The sequence below is a fragment of the Heteronotia binoei genome, chromosome 1 (assembly GCF_032191835.1).
Source record: "Heteronotia binoei isolate CCM8104 ecotype False Entrance Well chromosome 1, APGP_CSIRO_Hbin_v1, whole genome shotgun sequence".
Classification (NCBI taxonomy): domain Eukaryota; kingdom Metazoa; phylum Chordata; class Lepidosauria; order Squamata; family Gekkonidae; genus Heteronotia; species Heteronotia binoei.
Window position 1 is genome coordinate 178,472,045 of NC_083223.1, and position 14,188 is coordinate 178,486,232.

Here is a 14,188-nt window from a genome sequence, read left to right on the forward strand (position 1 = left end):
CTAAATTAAAGTGTTGGCATTGTCTTCAGCTAACCACCGTGTGTGTGTTTTTAATTGCAGGGAAGCAGGTTGCTCTGGAGAGTCCAGCATCAGAAAGTGACAGCAGTAGCCTTACTTCTTTCTCAGACAGTGAGAGCAGTAGTATTACCTCAACATTAGACAGCGAGACTAGTAGCCTTACATCTGTTCGCTCCATCATGTCGGTCAGCAGCTATGAAAGCGATGACTATGAGGGGGACTCCGATAGCCAGCATGTTGTCTGAAGAATGTGGGCTTTGCCATTGCAGCTGGGTGGAGTCTGCTGGGAGAAAGGACTGTACGTTTGGAACAATGAAGAGACTGCAGTCCAAATTGTGGATTTAAAGGGTTTTTCTTTCCTTTCTTAAATGGATGTATAACATCTCCAAAGCATATATCAAACACTGTGTGACTCAAAACCCACTTTTCATCCTAGACCAATGGCGACTATAAACTTCTGTTTCTGTTATTGCTTTAACTAATTATAAGGGTAATAACATGCTACTTAGCTTGAAGGTACCAATTCACCTTAGCCAAATAACTATTTTGAGTATAGCTGTCATCTGTCATGTAGGAGCTGTGGACCCTTATGCATTTGATTTTGAAGGCAGCTTTTACTTTATAGTAGTGGGTGGGCAATACAGACACAGTACTGAAGTGAGGAACAATGTTACTTCCCTTGCTCACTTCTGCAAACATAGCCATAGCCGAACAAGGCTGTAAGCCTGAGGCCAGCAGCTTCCTTTTCCTTAGACAAGAGGGATACTGCGGCCAGGCAATTTGTATGATTCTGACTGGTTCCCTGTCTGAGTAGTTCGGCTTAATTTAGTTTTTAGCCAAGTTTAAATGTGAAAGGCTGGGTATCCAGGACACATTTAGCCAGTGGGCCATCTGTTTATGCCACCATTTTAAAATTGCAAGATTCTGGAAGATTCCTGTAAGACATTCCTGTGTTCAAAACTAGGTGCAAATATTTTATGAGACCTGCAGAGAGACTTTGAAAATCTTGTATTGCCTATTGTTATTCTGGAATTGTAGTGAGAATTTGTCCTAAGATTTTTGTTCAAAAAAGAACTACACAATTCAGAGCATATGTGGTAGCTGCCAAAAAGGGAAGCCCACTCGTGAGTCCCTAACTATTTCAACCCAGTCCTGATGGCATTATGATGTGTATTTCCCTCCTTCCTCTGTATCCTTGGTTGCTGCTTGCAGGAGAAAACCAGCACATTATAATGGTGTGGCCTGTGTTAAAGTAGAAATTATGGAAAAGGGTGTGGAACCTGATGCCTGCAGCCCATGTTCTTTGTCATTCTTGCATAGTATCTTTTTGTAACATAAACCTGCTTTGATAATAGTAATTCTCCTTATGATCCCATAAATATGTTGAGTCTAGCTGGCTGTTACTACTTTTAAAAAATGGAAGTAGTTGCCAAGGTTAAATTAACCCTTCCCTAAACCTCAAAGAATCCTGTACCTAAATTCCATGAAAAGCACCCTAACTGGTTTCCCCTCAAGCCCTGTGTTTCCAAGATTGAATAGCAGGTCTAAAACGATAACACATAACTTTGTGTGGGTGGAGTTTGACTTTGCAGAAATATTGTTCAGTAGATGGGATGAAAGAGTGAAAAAGCTGAATCCATCAAATGAATGTGACAGTTATATATTTATCAGTGTTAAAAAACTGTTGCTGGAATTAGTTTGTAGCAACCCAGGATCCATTTCAGGGGTTTCAGTTTCCAACTAGCAAGTAAGTAACTAGGTAGGCAACCTTTCTATATTTGCTTGTTAAATAGGTTGATCGTTGTTTATTTAAGGTATAAGTTGTGTAAAAGAAAGACAGTTCTAATTTCTGTTTTGTATAGTCTCACACTGCTAAGGCACAAATGGATATATACTCCCCTGCTGTCTGTGCAGCCCCATCAGGCTGCCTGTCTTCCTTTCTTTGCTTTCATATTAAGCATTTCCAAACTCTAATAGGAATAGCTGGTTACTTCAGTATCACTTAATATTCTCTTGGGAGTATACTATTGTCAATAAATTATTGCAACACATTAATGAGTTCCAGAATTTAGTTCAGGCCAACATGTTTTTGAAGAAGAACTATCTGACGAGCAGAACTGATGATCTCACTGTGGGCACTGGGTTGGAAGCCACTGCTGCTTGCATGCACCCTTCATGTGACACACAGTGCAATAGTCATGTGTAACAGGACATATTCTGTACAGTTAACTGATGTTTTTGAGGAAGACTAACATGTGAAGCAAGTTGTAATAACCAAAACATCTGCAGAGTATTAAGTGATCAGCTGCTACATTGTGTTTTGCTGGGGCCAAACTCTAGACATGATGTAGGAGATTAGTAAACAAGATTTCCTGTGGTTCTTCTGTTTGATTACTTTAGGGCAGTAATGTGGAACTGCTAATTTGAAGGAAGCAGTGCTGGGGAAAAGGACTTGTTAATTCTGTTTAAAGGGAGGGGGCAGGCAACAAGTATAGCATCTAGTTTGGCCTGTAGAGTGATCAGTCCTGATCCTTAAGTGTTTTCTTGGTGCATGCCTTAAGTTAAAATAATGGGTGTATACTTAACCACTTGGTTTTTAGTGTGTGCGCTGTGCTTATAGTTCTAGCACCAACCACACAGATGCCAGTCTAGGAAAAGTGAGAGCCGATCTCTTCTACATTGGTGAAACCTCTACAGAACACAAAGGTGGTTCTATGTTTGTGTATTAATGTTGTAAATCTTTTTTTTGCCTGTTCTATCAAATATATACACTACTTTTTTTCTAATTTGTGACACTTCTGATTTCCGCCTTTGAAGGAAAAAAAATCTTTTGTTATCTTTGGGTAGCTCCCTTTCTTGAGCAGCTAACATGACTACCAGCATAAGGCAGGTCCAGCAAATTTGACATCCATTCCTTGCAGGAGAACTGAAGGTGATACTCAAACTAGAAACACATACAGGATTCAGGGATTGCCAGCCGTAGCTCTCCAGATGTTTTTTGCCTACAATTCCCATCAGCCACTGGCCATGCTGGCTGGGGCTGATGGGAGTTGTAGGCAAAAAAACATCTGGAGAGCTACCGTTGGCCACCCCTGAGTTAGATGATCATTTTGAAGTTCAAATAAGTGTCTTTTTCAAGGACTGGGAATATTCTCAGTCAAGACTTCATTACAGATTGCATAAGATGTGGAATTCTACCAATCAGAATATAGCTCTCCAACCCCTCAGGCAGAGGTACTCAGCCAGGTACGCACTTGAAGGATCTGCAGCAGGCATTTTTGCAACTACAGTATCCTGATGTAAGGAAGATTGGAAAGACCAGAATGATACTCTGGGACAGCTTACTACAAAACAAGCCCCCCCCCCCCCCAATGACTAATGGAACACCACTGGTGGTCACCTACAGCCAATTCAGTGCATTATTAATGACTAGCAACCCATGCTGGATAGTGATGCTTCCCTCACACAGGCATTGGGAGCTGACCTTTTCTTTTTACAGACAGCCTGCTAACCTAAAGCAACTTCCCACAATAATAAACAGTCACAGGGACGCTGGTACCAAGGCCTTCAGTAAACCAAGATGCCAACCTGGCTCTCATTATAGATCCTAGCAACACCATCAGTAGACCCAGCAACATCAGCCATACCATCTCAGGTTCATATTCCTGCTCATTAATAGGTTTTATGCCAACGCACGTCAGCAATGCCCTTCCCTCTACATTGTCGAAGGAACTGGCCTGTTTGAAGACTTAACGGACATAAGTGTAACACCCAGAAACCAATGAGGGGACATTTTAACCTTCCAGGACATTCAGTTGCTGACCTAAAAGTAGTTATCTTATAAAGCAATTTCAAAGGGAAATTAGAAATAGAGACTGCTGAATTGCACCTGATAAGAAGCTCAACAATTCAGGTTTCCTGTCTCATTACCAATGCTGATTTCTCCATGCTTAATACCTGTCTGCATATTATATCTAATCCAATCACACCTGCTGTTATCATTTGCCTGTTAATGTCATTTGGCATCTGAAATCATTCCATTTTCAAATATATAGGACAGCCAAAAGAGCAAAATTTGTCCAGAGGCAAATTAAGACCAACAAAGTTTTATTGGTACAAGCTTTTGTGTGCAAGCATGTCAGATATCTAACAAAGCATGCTTGCACACAAAAACTTACACTGTGATTAAAACTTAGTCTTAAAGGTGCCATTGGACTCAAACTTTGTTCTGCTGCTTCAGATCACCACAACTACTCATAAGAACGTAAGAGATGCCATGTTGGATCAGGCCAATGGCCCGTCCAGTCCAACACTCTATATCACATAGTGGCCAAAAAAATTACACACACACTGTGGCTAATAGCCACTGATGGACCTCTGCTCCATATTTTTATATAAACCCCTCTTGAAGCTGTCTATGCTTGTAGCTGCCACCACCTCCTGTGGCAGTGAATTCCACATGTTAATCACCTTTTGGGTGAAGAAGTACTTCCTTTTATTGGTTTTAACCTGACTGCTCAGCAATTTCATCAAATGCCCACGAGTTCTTGTATTGTGAGAAAGGGAGAAAAGTACTTCTTTTTCTACTTTCTCCATCCCATGCATTAGCTTGTAAACCTCTATCATGTCACCCCACAGTCGATGTTTCTCCAAGCTAAAGAGCCCCAAGCGTTTTAACCTTTCTTCGTAGGGAAAGTATTCCAACCCTTTAATCATTCTAGTTGCCCTTTTCTGCACTTTTCCCAATGCTATAATATCCTTTTTGAGGTGCGATGACCAGAATTGCACACAGTATTCCAAATGAGACCGCACCATCGATTTATATAGGGGCATTAGGATACTGGCTGATTTGTTTTCAATTCGCTTCCTAATAATTCCTAGCATGGCGTTGGCCTTTTTTATTGCTATCACACACTGTCTTGACATTTTCTGTGAGTTTATCTACCACGATCCCAAGATCTCTCAGTCAGTCTCTGCCAGTTCACACCCCATCAACTTGTATTTGTAGCTGGGATTCTTGGCCCCAATGTGCATTACTTTGCACTTGGCCACATTGAACTTCATCTGCCACGTTGATGCCCACTCACCCAGCCTCAACAGATCCCTTTGGAGTGCCTCACAATCCTCTCTGGTTCTCACCACCCTGAACAATTTAGTGTCATCTGCAAACTTGGCCACTTCACTGCTCACTCCCAACTCCAAATCATTTATGAACAAGTTAAAGAGCATGGAACCCAGTACTGAGCCCTGTGGCACCCCACTGCTTACCATCCTCCACTGTGAAGACTGCCCATTTATACTCACTCTCTGCTTCCTATTAATTAGCCAGTTTTTGATCCACAAGAGGACCTGTCCTTTTACTCCATGACACTTGAGCTTTCTAAGGAGCCTTTGATGAGGAACTTTATCAAAAGCTTTCTGGAAGTCAAGGTAAACAACATCTATTGGGTCCGCTTTGTCCACATGTTTGTTCACTCCCTCAAAGAACTGTAACAGGTTAGTGAGGCAAGATCTTCCCTTAGAGAACCCATGCTGAGTCTTCCTCAATAACCCGTGTTCATCAATGTGCCTACTCATTCTGTCCTTGATAATGGTTTCTACCAACTTTCCCGGTATTGAAGTCAGACTGACTGGCCTGTAATTTCCCGGATCTCCTCTGGAACCCTTTTTAAAGATGGGGGTGACATTTGCAACCTTCCAGTCCTCAGGAATGGAGGCAGTTTTCAATGAAAGATTACATATTTTTGTCAGGAGATCCACAAGTTCAACTTTGAGTTCTTTCAGAACTCTTGGATCTATGCCATCTGGACCTGGTGACTTATTAGTTTTCAATTCGTCTGTCAGTTGTAGGACCTCCTCTCTTGTCACCTCAATCTGACTCAGGTCTTGCAACGCCCCTTCCAAAATTTGTGTTTCTGGAACAGGCAAACACTTCTCGTCTTCCACAGTGAAGATGGAGGCAAAAAAATACTCCACCTGAATAGGGCAGATAGACTCACATTCTAGCTGTATCTGAGAAGTGAGCAATGACTCATGAAACCTCATACCCCACCAGTGTTCCCTCTAAACTGAGTTAGTGTGAGTTAGCTCAGTTTTTCAGCCTCCAGCTCACACATTTTTGTCTTAGCTCAGGAAAAAGTAGCCCCAGAGCAAACTGCATTAGCTCCAAACTTTAATGCCAGTAGCTCACAAAGTATAATTTTTACTCACAAGACTCCAGTTTTTGTGAGACTTTTAAAGGTGCTACTGGACTCTTCTACTGCTACAGACAAATACGGCTACCTATCTTCCGCGTCTAGTAAGATGCAATTCTAAAATAATTTCTTGGGAGTAAGCTCCACTGAGCATAGTGGAACTTACCTCTGAGTAGACATGCAGCTTCTTACCTGCTGTTAAATCTTCTGTATTCAAGTCACCTTGGAATTAGGATGAGAGAAAAGAGCATACTGTAATGAGTTAGCGATGAGCGTTGGACTAGGTAGGATCTATGTGTCATAAGAACATAAGAGAAGCCATGTTGGATCAGGCCAACGGCCCATCAAGTCCAACACTCTGTGTCACACAGTGGCAAAAAATTTTATATACACACATACATTGTGGCTGATAGCCACTGATGGACCTGTGCTCCATATTTTTATCTAAACCCCTCTTGAAGGTGGCTATACTTGTGGCCGCCACCACCTCCTGTGGCAGTGAATTCCACATGTTAATCACCCTTTGGGTGAAGAAGTACTTTCTTTTATCCGTTTTAACCTTTCTGCTCAGCAATTTCATCGAATGCCCACGAGTTCTTGTATTGTGAGAAAGGGAGAAAAGTACTTCTTTCTCTACTTTCTCCATCCCATGCATTATCTTGTAAACCTCTATCATGTCACCCCCCAGTCGACGTTTCTCCAAGCTAAAGAGTCCCAAGCGTTTCAACCTTTCTTCATAGGGAAAGTGCTCCAGCCCTTTAATCATTCCAGTTGCCCTTCTCTGGACTTTCTCCAATGCTATAATATCCTTTTTGAGGTGCGGCGACCAGAACTGCACACAGTACTCCAAATGAGACCGCACCATCGATTTATACAGTGGCATTAGGATACTGGCTGATTTGTTTTCAATTCCCTTCCTAATAATTCCCAGCATGGCGTTGGCCTTTTTTATTGCAGACGCACACTGTCTTGACATTTTCAGTGAGTTATCTACCACGACCCCAAGATCTCTCTCTTGGTCAGTCTCTGCCAGTTCACACCCCATCAACTTGTATTTGTAGCTGGGATTCTTGGCCCCAATGTGCATTACTTTGCACTTGGCCACATTGAACCGCATCTGCCACGTTGACGCCCACTCACCCAGCCTCAACAGATCCCTTTGGAGTTCCTCACAATCCTCTCTGGTTCTCACCACCCTGAACAATTTAGTGTCATCCGCAAACTTGGCCACTTCACTGCTCACTCCCAACTCTAAATCATTTATGAACAAGTTAAAGAGCATGGGACCCAGTACTGAGCCCTGCGGCACCCCACTGCTTACCGTCCTCAACTGCGAAGACTGCCCATTTATGCTGACTCTCTGCTTCCTATTACTAAGCCAGTTTTTGATCCACAAGAGGACCTGTCCTTTTACTCCATGACTCTCAAGTTTTCTAAGGAGCCTTTGATGTGGAACTTTATCAAAAGCTTTCTGGAAGTCAAGGTAAACAACATCTATCGGGTCGCCTTTGTCCACATGTTTGTTCACCCCCTCAAAGAAATGTAACAGGTTAGTGAGGCAAGATCTTCCCTTGCAGAACCCATGCTGAGTCTTCCTCAATAACCCGTGTTCATCAATGTGCCTACTCATTCTGTCCTTGATAATGGTTTCTACCAACTTTCCCGGTATTGAAGTCAGACTGACTGGCCTGTAATTTCCCGGATCTCCTCTGGAACCCTTTTTAAAGATGGGGGTGACATTTGCTACCTTCCAGTCCTCAGGAACGGAGGCAGATTTCAATGAAAGATTACAGATTTTTGTTAGAAGATCCACAAGTTCAACTTTGAGTTCTTTCAGAACTCTCGGATGTATGCCATCCGGACCCGGTGACTTATTAGTTTTTAATTTGTCTATCAGTTGTAGGACCTCCTCTTTTGTCACCTCAATCTGACTCAGGTCTTTCAACACCCCTTCCAAAATCAGTGGTTCTGGGGCGGGCAAAAAGTTCTCGTCTTCCACAGTGAAGACGGAGGCAAAAAATTCATTTAGCTTCTCAGCCATTTCCCTATCCTCCTTCAGTAATCCTTTTACCCCATGGTCATCCAAGGGCCCCACTGCCTCCCTGGCTGGTTTCCTACTTATAATATATTTGAAGAAATTTTTATTGTTGGTCTTTATGTTTTTTGCAATATGCTCCTCATAGTCCCTTTTTGCCTGCCTGATCACAGTCTTGCATTTGATTTGCCACAGCCTGTGTTCCCTTTTACTAATCTCACTTGAAGTGGTTTTCCACCGCTTAAAGGAGTCCTTCTTACCTTTTACAGCTTCCATTACTTTGTTTGTTAACCACGCAGGCCTTTTCTTATGCCTGTTTGTGCCTTTCCTAACTTGTGGTATGTATTTTATCTGAGCTTCTAGAATTATAGTTTTAAATAGCGTCCAAGCTTCCCCAAGGGTTTTGACTGTATGTACCTTTCCTTTCAGTTTCCTCCTCACATGCCTCCTCATCTCAGTGTATTTACCCCTTTTAAAGTTAAACGTGGTTGTGGCGGTCTTTTTGGACAACTCCCTATTTATACAAACGGTGAAATCAATAACATTATGGTCACTGCTCCCAAGCGGCGCAATCACTTTTACATCTCTCACCAAGTCTTGGGCATTACTTAGGACCAAATCCAGGATCACCCCACCCCTAGTAGGTTCTGAGACCATCTGCTCCATAGCACAGTCATTGAGAGCATCAAGAAACTCAATCTCTTTCTCTCGACCAGAACACATATTGACCCAATCAATCTGCGGGTAGTTAAAATGACCTATTACGACACAGTTTTTACGTTTAGCCGCTATCTTTAAGCCTTCCATCATATTATAATCATCCTCTCTCTTTTGATTTGGTGGGCGATAACAAACTCCCATAGTTAAATTTCCTTTTGGGCCCTCTATTTCAACCCAAAGCATTTCTAAAAGTGAATCTAATTATCTGACCTCAGTCTTACTGGACCGTATATCCTCTCTGACATACAGAGCCACCCCACCTCCAACCCTTCCCTCCCTATCCTTCCGATATAGCTTATATCCAGGAATCACCGTGTCCCACTGATTCTCCTCATTCCACCAAGTTTCTGAAATTCCCACAATGTCTATGTTTTCTCCCAACACTAAACATTCCAATTCACCAATTTTACTTCGAACACTTCTAGCATTTGCATACAAACATCTATAATTTCCCAGGCGAGCTAGGCCCGCCACCATCCTCCTGCCACCTCGAGACTCTGGCAGACAGTCCATATTGTTTGTCGCCTTCACAGTGGACAACTCCGGTCCGTTACCCGGTAGAAAAATAGCAGCTAACCCTTCATCTCTTTGAGACGAGTCCTCCCGAACCAGAGACATTTCATCTCCTGTCGGCTTTCCCCCAAGATTTAGTTTAAAAACTGCTCTGCCACCTTTTTAATTTTAAGCGCCAGCAGCCTGGTTCCATCCAGTGACAAGTGGAGACCGTCTCTTTTGTACAGCTCCCGCTTGTTCCAGAAAGCATCCCAGTGCCTAACAAACTTAAACCCTTCCTCCTTACACCATCGTCTCATCCACACATTGAGACTTCTAATTTGTGCCTGTCTCTCCTGCCTTGCACGTGGAACAGGTAGCACTTCCGAGAAGGCTACCTTGGAGGTCCTGGCCTTAAGTCTCCCGCCTAGCAGCCTAGCAGCCACAGTCTTTGGTGCAAATCACAACTCTTCTGTGAAAGCTTGCTTGGTGACCCTGAGCCAGTCACACATCCTTAGCCTAACCTACCTCACAGGGCTGTGAGGATAAAACGGAAGGAAGAGAACCATGTAAGATGCTTTGAGTCCTCACTGGGGGGAAATTAAATAAGAGCTGGAGAAGCCGCCTCTTAGCCAGGCATCAATCTGTTCATATTGAAAACCTGACAGTGAGATAAAGCAAATCTAACAGCAACCACTAAGCGCCCTCTTGCTCAGCCATAATGATAACTGCAAGCTAGAATGAAACTGGAAGATAGAAAATAACTTAATAACCTCCCCCCCCCCGCTGTCTTTTATTGCTTGTTCTATTCAGCGCAGTGCCATTTCCAGCCGCCCTCCACTAGGAAGCGCAGCAACTCGGAGAAGCTGGGCAGCTCTCTGCCTCTGCCACACCGACACCCGCTCTCCTCCCCCCTCCTCGCGTCACTGGGACGCGCCGGGCGCGAGGGAAGGGCTCCATCCCCCGTTGAAGCGCCGGAAAACGAAACTGAAGTGTGGCGGAGAGGAGTTGGGAGGGCTCGCTCAGCCTTCGTCTCTCGGTCCAGGCACGCTTCTGGCTGGTTTGAAGCCTTGCATTTCCCTTCTGTTTCTGTAGGTCTGAGGCACAACCCCCTCTGCCCTTCCCCCGTGAGTGCAGGCGGGCCCTCGCAGGTGGGGAGAGCGACCACGGGAGGGTTCCCTCGGCTCTGCCTTCCCTCCCGCTCCCTTTCCTTCCTCCCTCTCTGTGTACCCCACACAAGTATTCTTTAGTACCCCGCCAATCCTCTCTTTCATCCCAGGTCCTTGTAGTTCTGTTCTTGCCTGGCTCTGGCCTTTCCCCCTCCCTTCCCCGTCATTCTCGGTCCTTGATTTCCATTTGTTTCGTTCGCCTTCCTTCGCATTTGTCCCTTCTGCTTTGTTCTAAAAGTATGGCCGTAGTTCAGTGGTGTAGGATCTGGTTTGCTTGCAGAAGGTCTTCAAATGCTTGACGTCCTCAGTTTAAAAGATCGGATAAGAAAGATCTGTCCGACCCTGGAGATCCACTACCAATCAGAATAGATAATACTAACTTTCATAGACAGATTACATGACTATGAAGGTGGCTTCATGTGAGCTCTGCTTAAGCGTCCAAGATTTGAATTCTAAGCACCCCACCTAGGCACAAGTTCTGCTGAACTCCGTGATGCTTAGCTATAAATATACCTGCTAGAGTCCCAAAGACACTCTCCTGGGAGTAAATGCCACTGAGTAACATGGAACTGACTTCTAAGTAGTTGTGCTTAGATTGTTCTCTCTATTATGATAACTTCATTTCCTTTTGAAAGGTTAAGCATTGTATTGAGGATTTGAGACATCTTCAGAATAAAGTTTCAGACCTTCCAAGTTTGTTTATAAATCGCAGTGGTCTTTATATAAATTGAAAAAATTTCCTGAGGTAATAAACTCTTGGGCTCAATGCCATCCTTTGGGAAAAACTGCACTAGTTTTATTAGCTATAATAAATGTACCACAGAAGAAGTTGTTTGGAACATTACAGTCTTCTGAATTGGTTGGGGTTTGGTCTCCTTAGCATTAGGCAGTACTGGAAAGCATAGTTTTTAACCTGGAGATTTTTATAATATCTCTGTCTTGAGTCCTGAGACATATAGGATAAAGGAAAGGATATAAATATTTAAAATAAATACATACACTTAGCTTTTATTAATGTTCTTGGTTTTATTACTGCTGCAATAAAAATGATTAGTTTCACTTTCCTCAATAAGCACATGCCTGTGTTTACTTGAAAGGAAGACAACTCTGAATGTAAGACAACCCCCCCACCCTGCAATGTTCTACACAAAAGATACTTTTAGTATTGGATGCAACTGTAACTTGTAGGCAGTTTTAAGATAATTCTGTCTGTATTTTTGATGATATATCTGGGGAATAGACTAGTTTGCTTTTGCACACCCTGAATAATGCACATTCAATCCACTTTCAGTGCACTTTGCAACTGGATTTTACAGTGTGTAGTGGCTAAATCAATTTGCAAATGAGCACAGAAGCGTATTGTAAGTAGATAGAAAGTGCGTTATTAATCATGTGTGAAAGCACTAATAATAGTCTTGAATTTGAGTAAATACTGTATTATAGCACAGTTCCTGATATTCTGAGGACACCCATACAGCACAGTAACTTCTTTCCCCCCAGTTCTCTAGTATTTTCCAAATTAGCATTTTCTAGGAGTGATATATATCATGCAGCCTTTGTTGTAGTCTTGATCTTTTGACCGTAATGTTATAATTGCACCAATATGTGCCCCATGCCAAAGTTTTGGTTAGCAGTTGTATTATCCAGATATATAGGAACTCATATAGCCAGTTTTATTTGTATAATCAGGTTTTGTTTATATAATCAGAACCATCAGACATTGGTTCTTCCTTTGCAGTTTTTTCAACAAAATTTCCTTCTAAACTGGTTTTATTTTTATGGTCTATAAGTCCCCTATCTTTTTACTTTTCTGTGATCCTAAGCACTCTTACAACCTGAGCCAGACAATCCATGTGCAATAGAAGTTAGTCCTGCTGATCTCAGACTTGTTCCCTTGTAAATATGGTTAGGATTGTGGCCTGAGTTATAAGCAAGTTCTGTTGAAACCATTAGGATCCTTTAGAAGAGAATATATTTATGACAGATGTGCTAGAATGAAAATGTTGCTCCTGTATATGCTCTGAACAAGTGTTTTCAAATTGATGAATGAATGAATGAAAGACCCCATGAATTTTTTTTATATAGTGGAGTGGAAATTATGTCATCTTCCTGTTTTTCTTCTTGTTTTAAACAAACAACTTTGCAACACAGAGATGAAAACCCTGACGTGACTGTTGCATTGCCTTAAAGTGATACATATGAGTTGGAAACTGTCTATTTTTTATTTCCCTGCTTGCAGTGAAAATGAAACGAAGACAAGAACCTGAATACTGCAGCCCACAGAAGAGGCAGAAGAAAAGGATAGAGGAGCTGGGTCTGACCCTCAGCTCTACATCAGATGATGAAACTCAACTTAGTAATCATGCAGCTCAAGGTAAGTTTAGAAATGGTACTGTTTAGAAATGGAGGTAAGTTTAGAAATGGAGACTCCTTGGGATGAATAGCTGGAACTGTTTGTGCACTGTCTTTGGTGTGTGTTTTTGGTTGTTGTCTTTGACATAGTTTACACTGATATGGCAAACCTGTGTTTGGGCAGTGCAGATTTCTGAACTCCATCATCTGTTCCTACACATCGAAAACTGGCACATCAGAGAGAAGGCTAAGCTATAATCCTTTTGCCTGCCATGTGTAGGAAGGGAGTTTTTTGGTACAGAGAAGCATTTAGTGATGTGCGCCTCCACCTTCATTCTGAAGTGGTGCAGCTCATGCAAACTGTTTAGTGAGAACTAGGCCAGCAGATATAGAAGGAAGCTCTGCTGCTGTTGAGCACTGTACATGATACATTCAATCATGTCTTTCAGTATGTGGTTTCCACAGCACTTGTGTTTTTTTCAGGCAGGCACTTAATAATAAATATGGTTATCACAGCCTTGCAAGTTAATCTACAAAATCCATACAGTTTTACTATCTCAGCTGTTTCTATACTGATGGTATTCTGCCATCCCCCAGCTCTAACAGCTGATGGCAGCTAGTAGACTGGCTTTGGCCTCTCTCCAAAACACCGAGGAGCTAAATTGTGGTGTTATATCAGTTCTGTAAAAGTCAGATATTGCCCCCAGACTAGACTGCCATTCTAACATGATATCTGTGCTGCCTTTTTCAAGGTACTCCAAAACACTTGATTCTCATGTTGCAGAGCTAAATACCCTTGATGTTGAAAACATAAGCCTGTCAACTTTTTATGGGTTGTGTCTAGCTTAGGCCTTGAAAAAATTTTCTTTGGCTCTAGTCATCAGCTTAAAAATCAGGAGCCAGACTAATTTTTCAGCCTTTCATGTTTTAATGGCTGAGCCTGGTGTTTTATATTCACCTACAGAAGTAGATGATAGTTATTTGAAAGGAACATTTTTTTTGCTTATATTTAGAGGGGTATGCAGTTCATATATAAATTCTGTGGTTTTATGCAACTAAACAGATTATTATAAAACTGGTCTTGTAATTTATGATTGGATGAAAGAGATCACAGTTTTTCCTTAAGGAAGAATTCTTCACCAGCTCTAGTTCAGCTTCATTTTTGGCGTAGTAGCCTTTTCATATCAGGGAACAAAACCTTCTGTTGC

General features: G+C 42.3%; 2 protein-coding genes across 3 annotated transcripts in view; both read left to right on the forward strand.

Annotated features, from left to right (window-relative positions):
* RNF8 (ring finger protein 8) overlaps positions 1 to 2,804 on the forward strand; it is a 28,120-nt gene extending 25,316 nt beyond the window's left edge. The window contains exon 8 of one of the 2 annotated variants that reach the window (XM_060244857.1): positions 61 to 2,804. In XM_060244857.1, coding sequence (XP_060100840.1) covers positions 61 to 263 — 203 coding nt within the window. In that variant the 3' untranslated portion in view covers positions 264 to 2,804. The remainder of the gene's footprint in view (positions 1 to 60) is intronic. The other variant, XM_060244865.1, reaches the window with a different exon arrangement.
* Positions 2,805 to 10,438: 7,634 nt separating this feature from the next.
* Positions 10,439 to 14,188, forward strand: part of CMTR1 (cap methyltransferase 1) — a 53,468-nt gene continuing 49,718 nt past the window's right edge. Inside the window, 2 exon segments of the mRNA XM_060243468.1 lie at positions 10,439 to 10,586; positions 12,868 to 13,002. Coding sequence (XP_060099451.1) covers positions 12,873 to 13,002 — 130 coding nt within the window. The 5' untranslated portion in view covers positions 10,439 to 10,586; positions 12,868 to 12,872.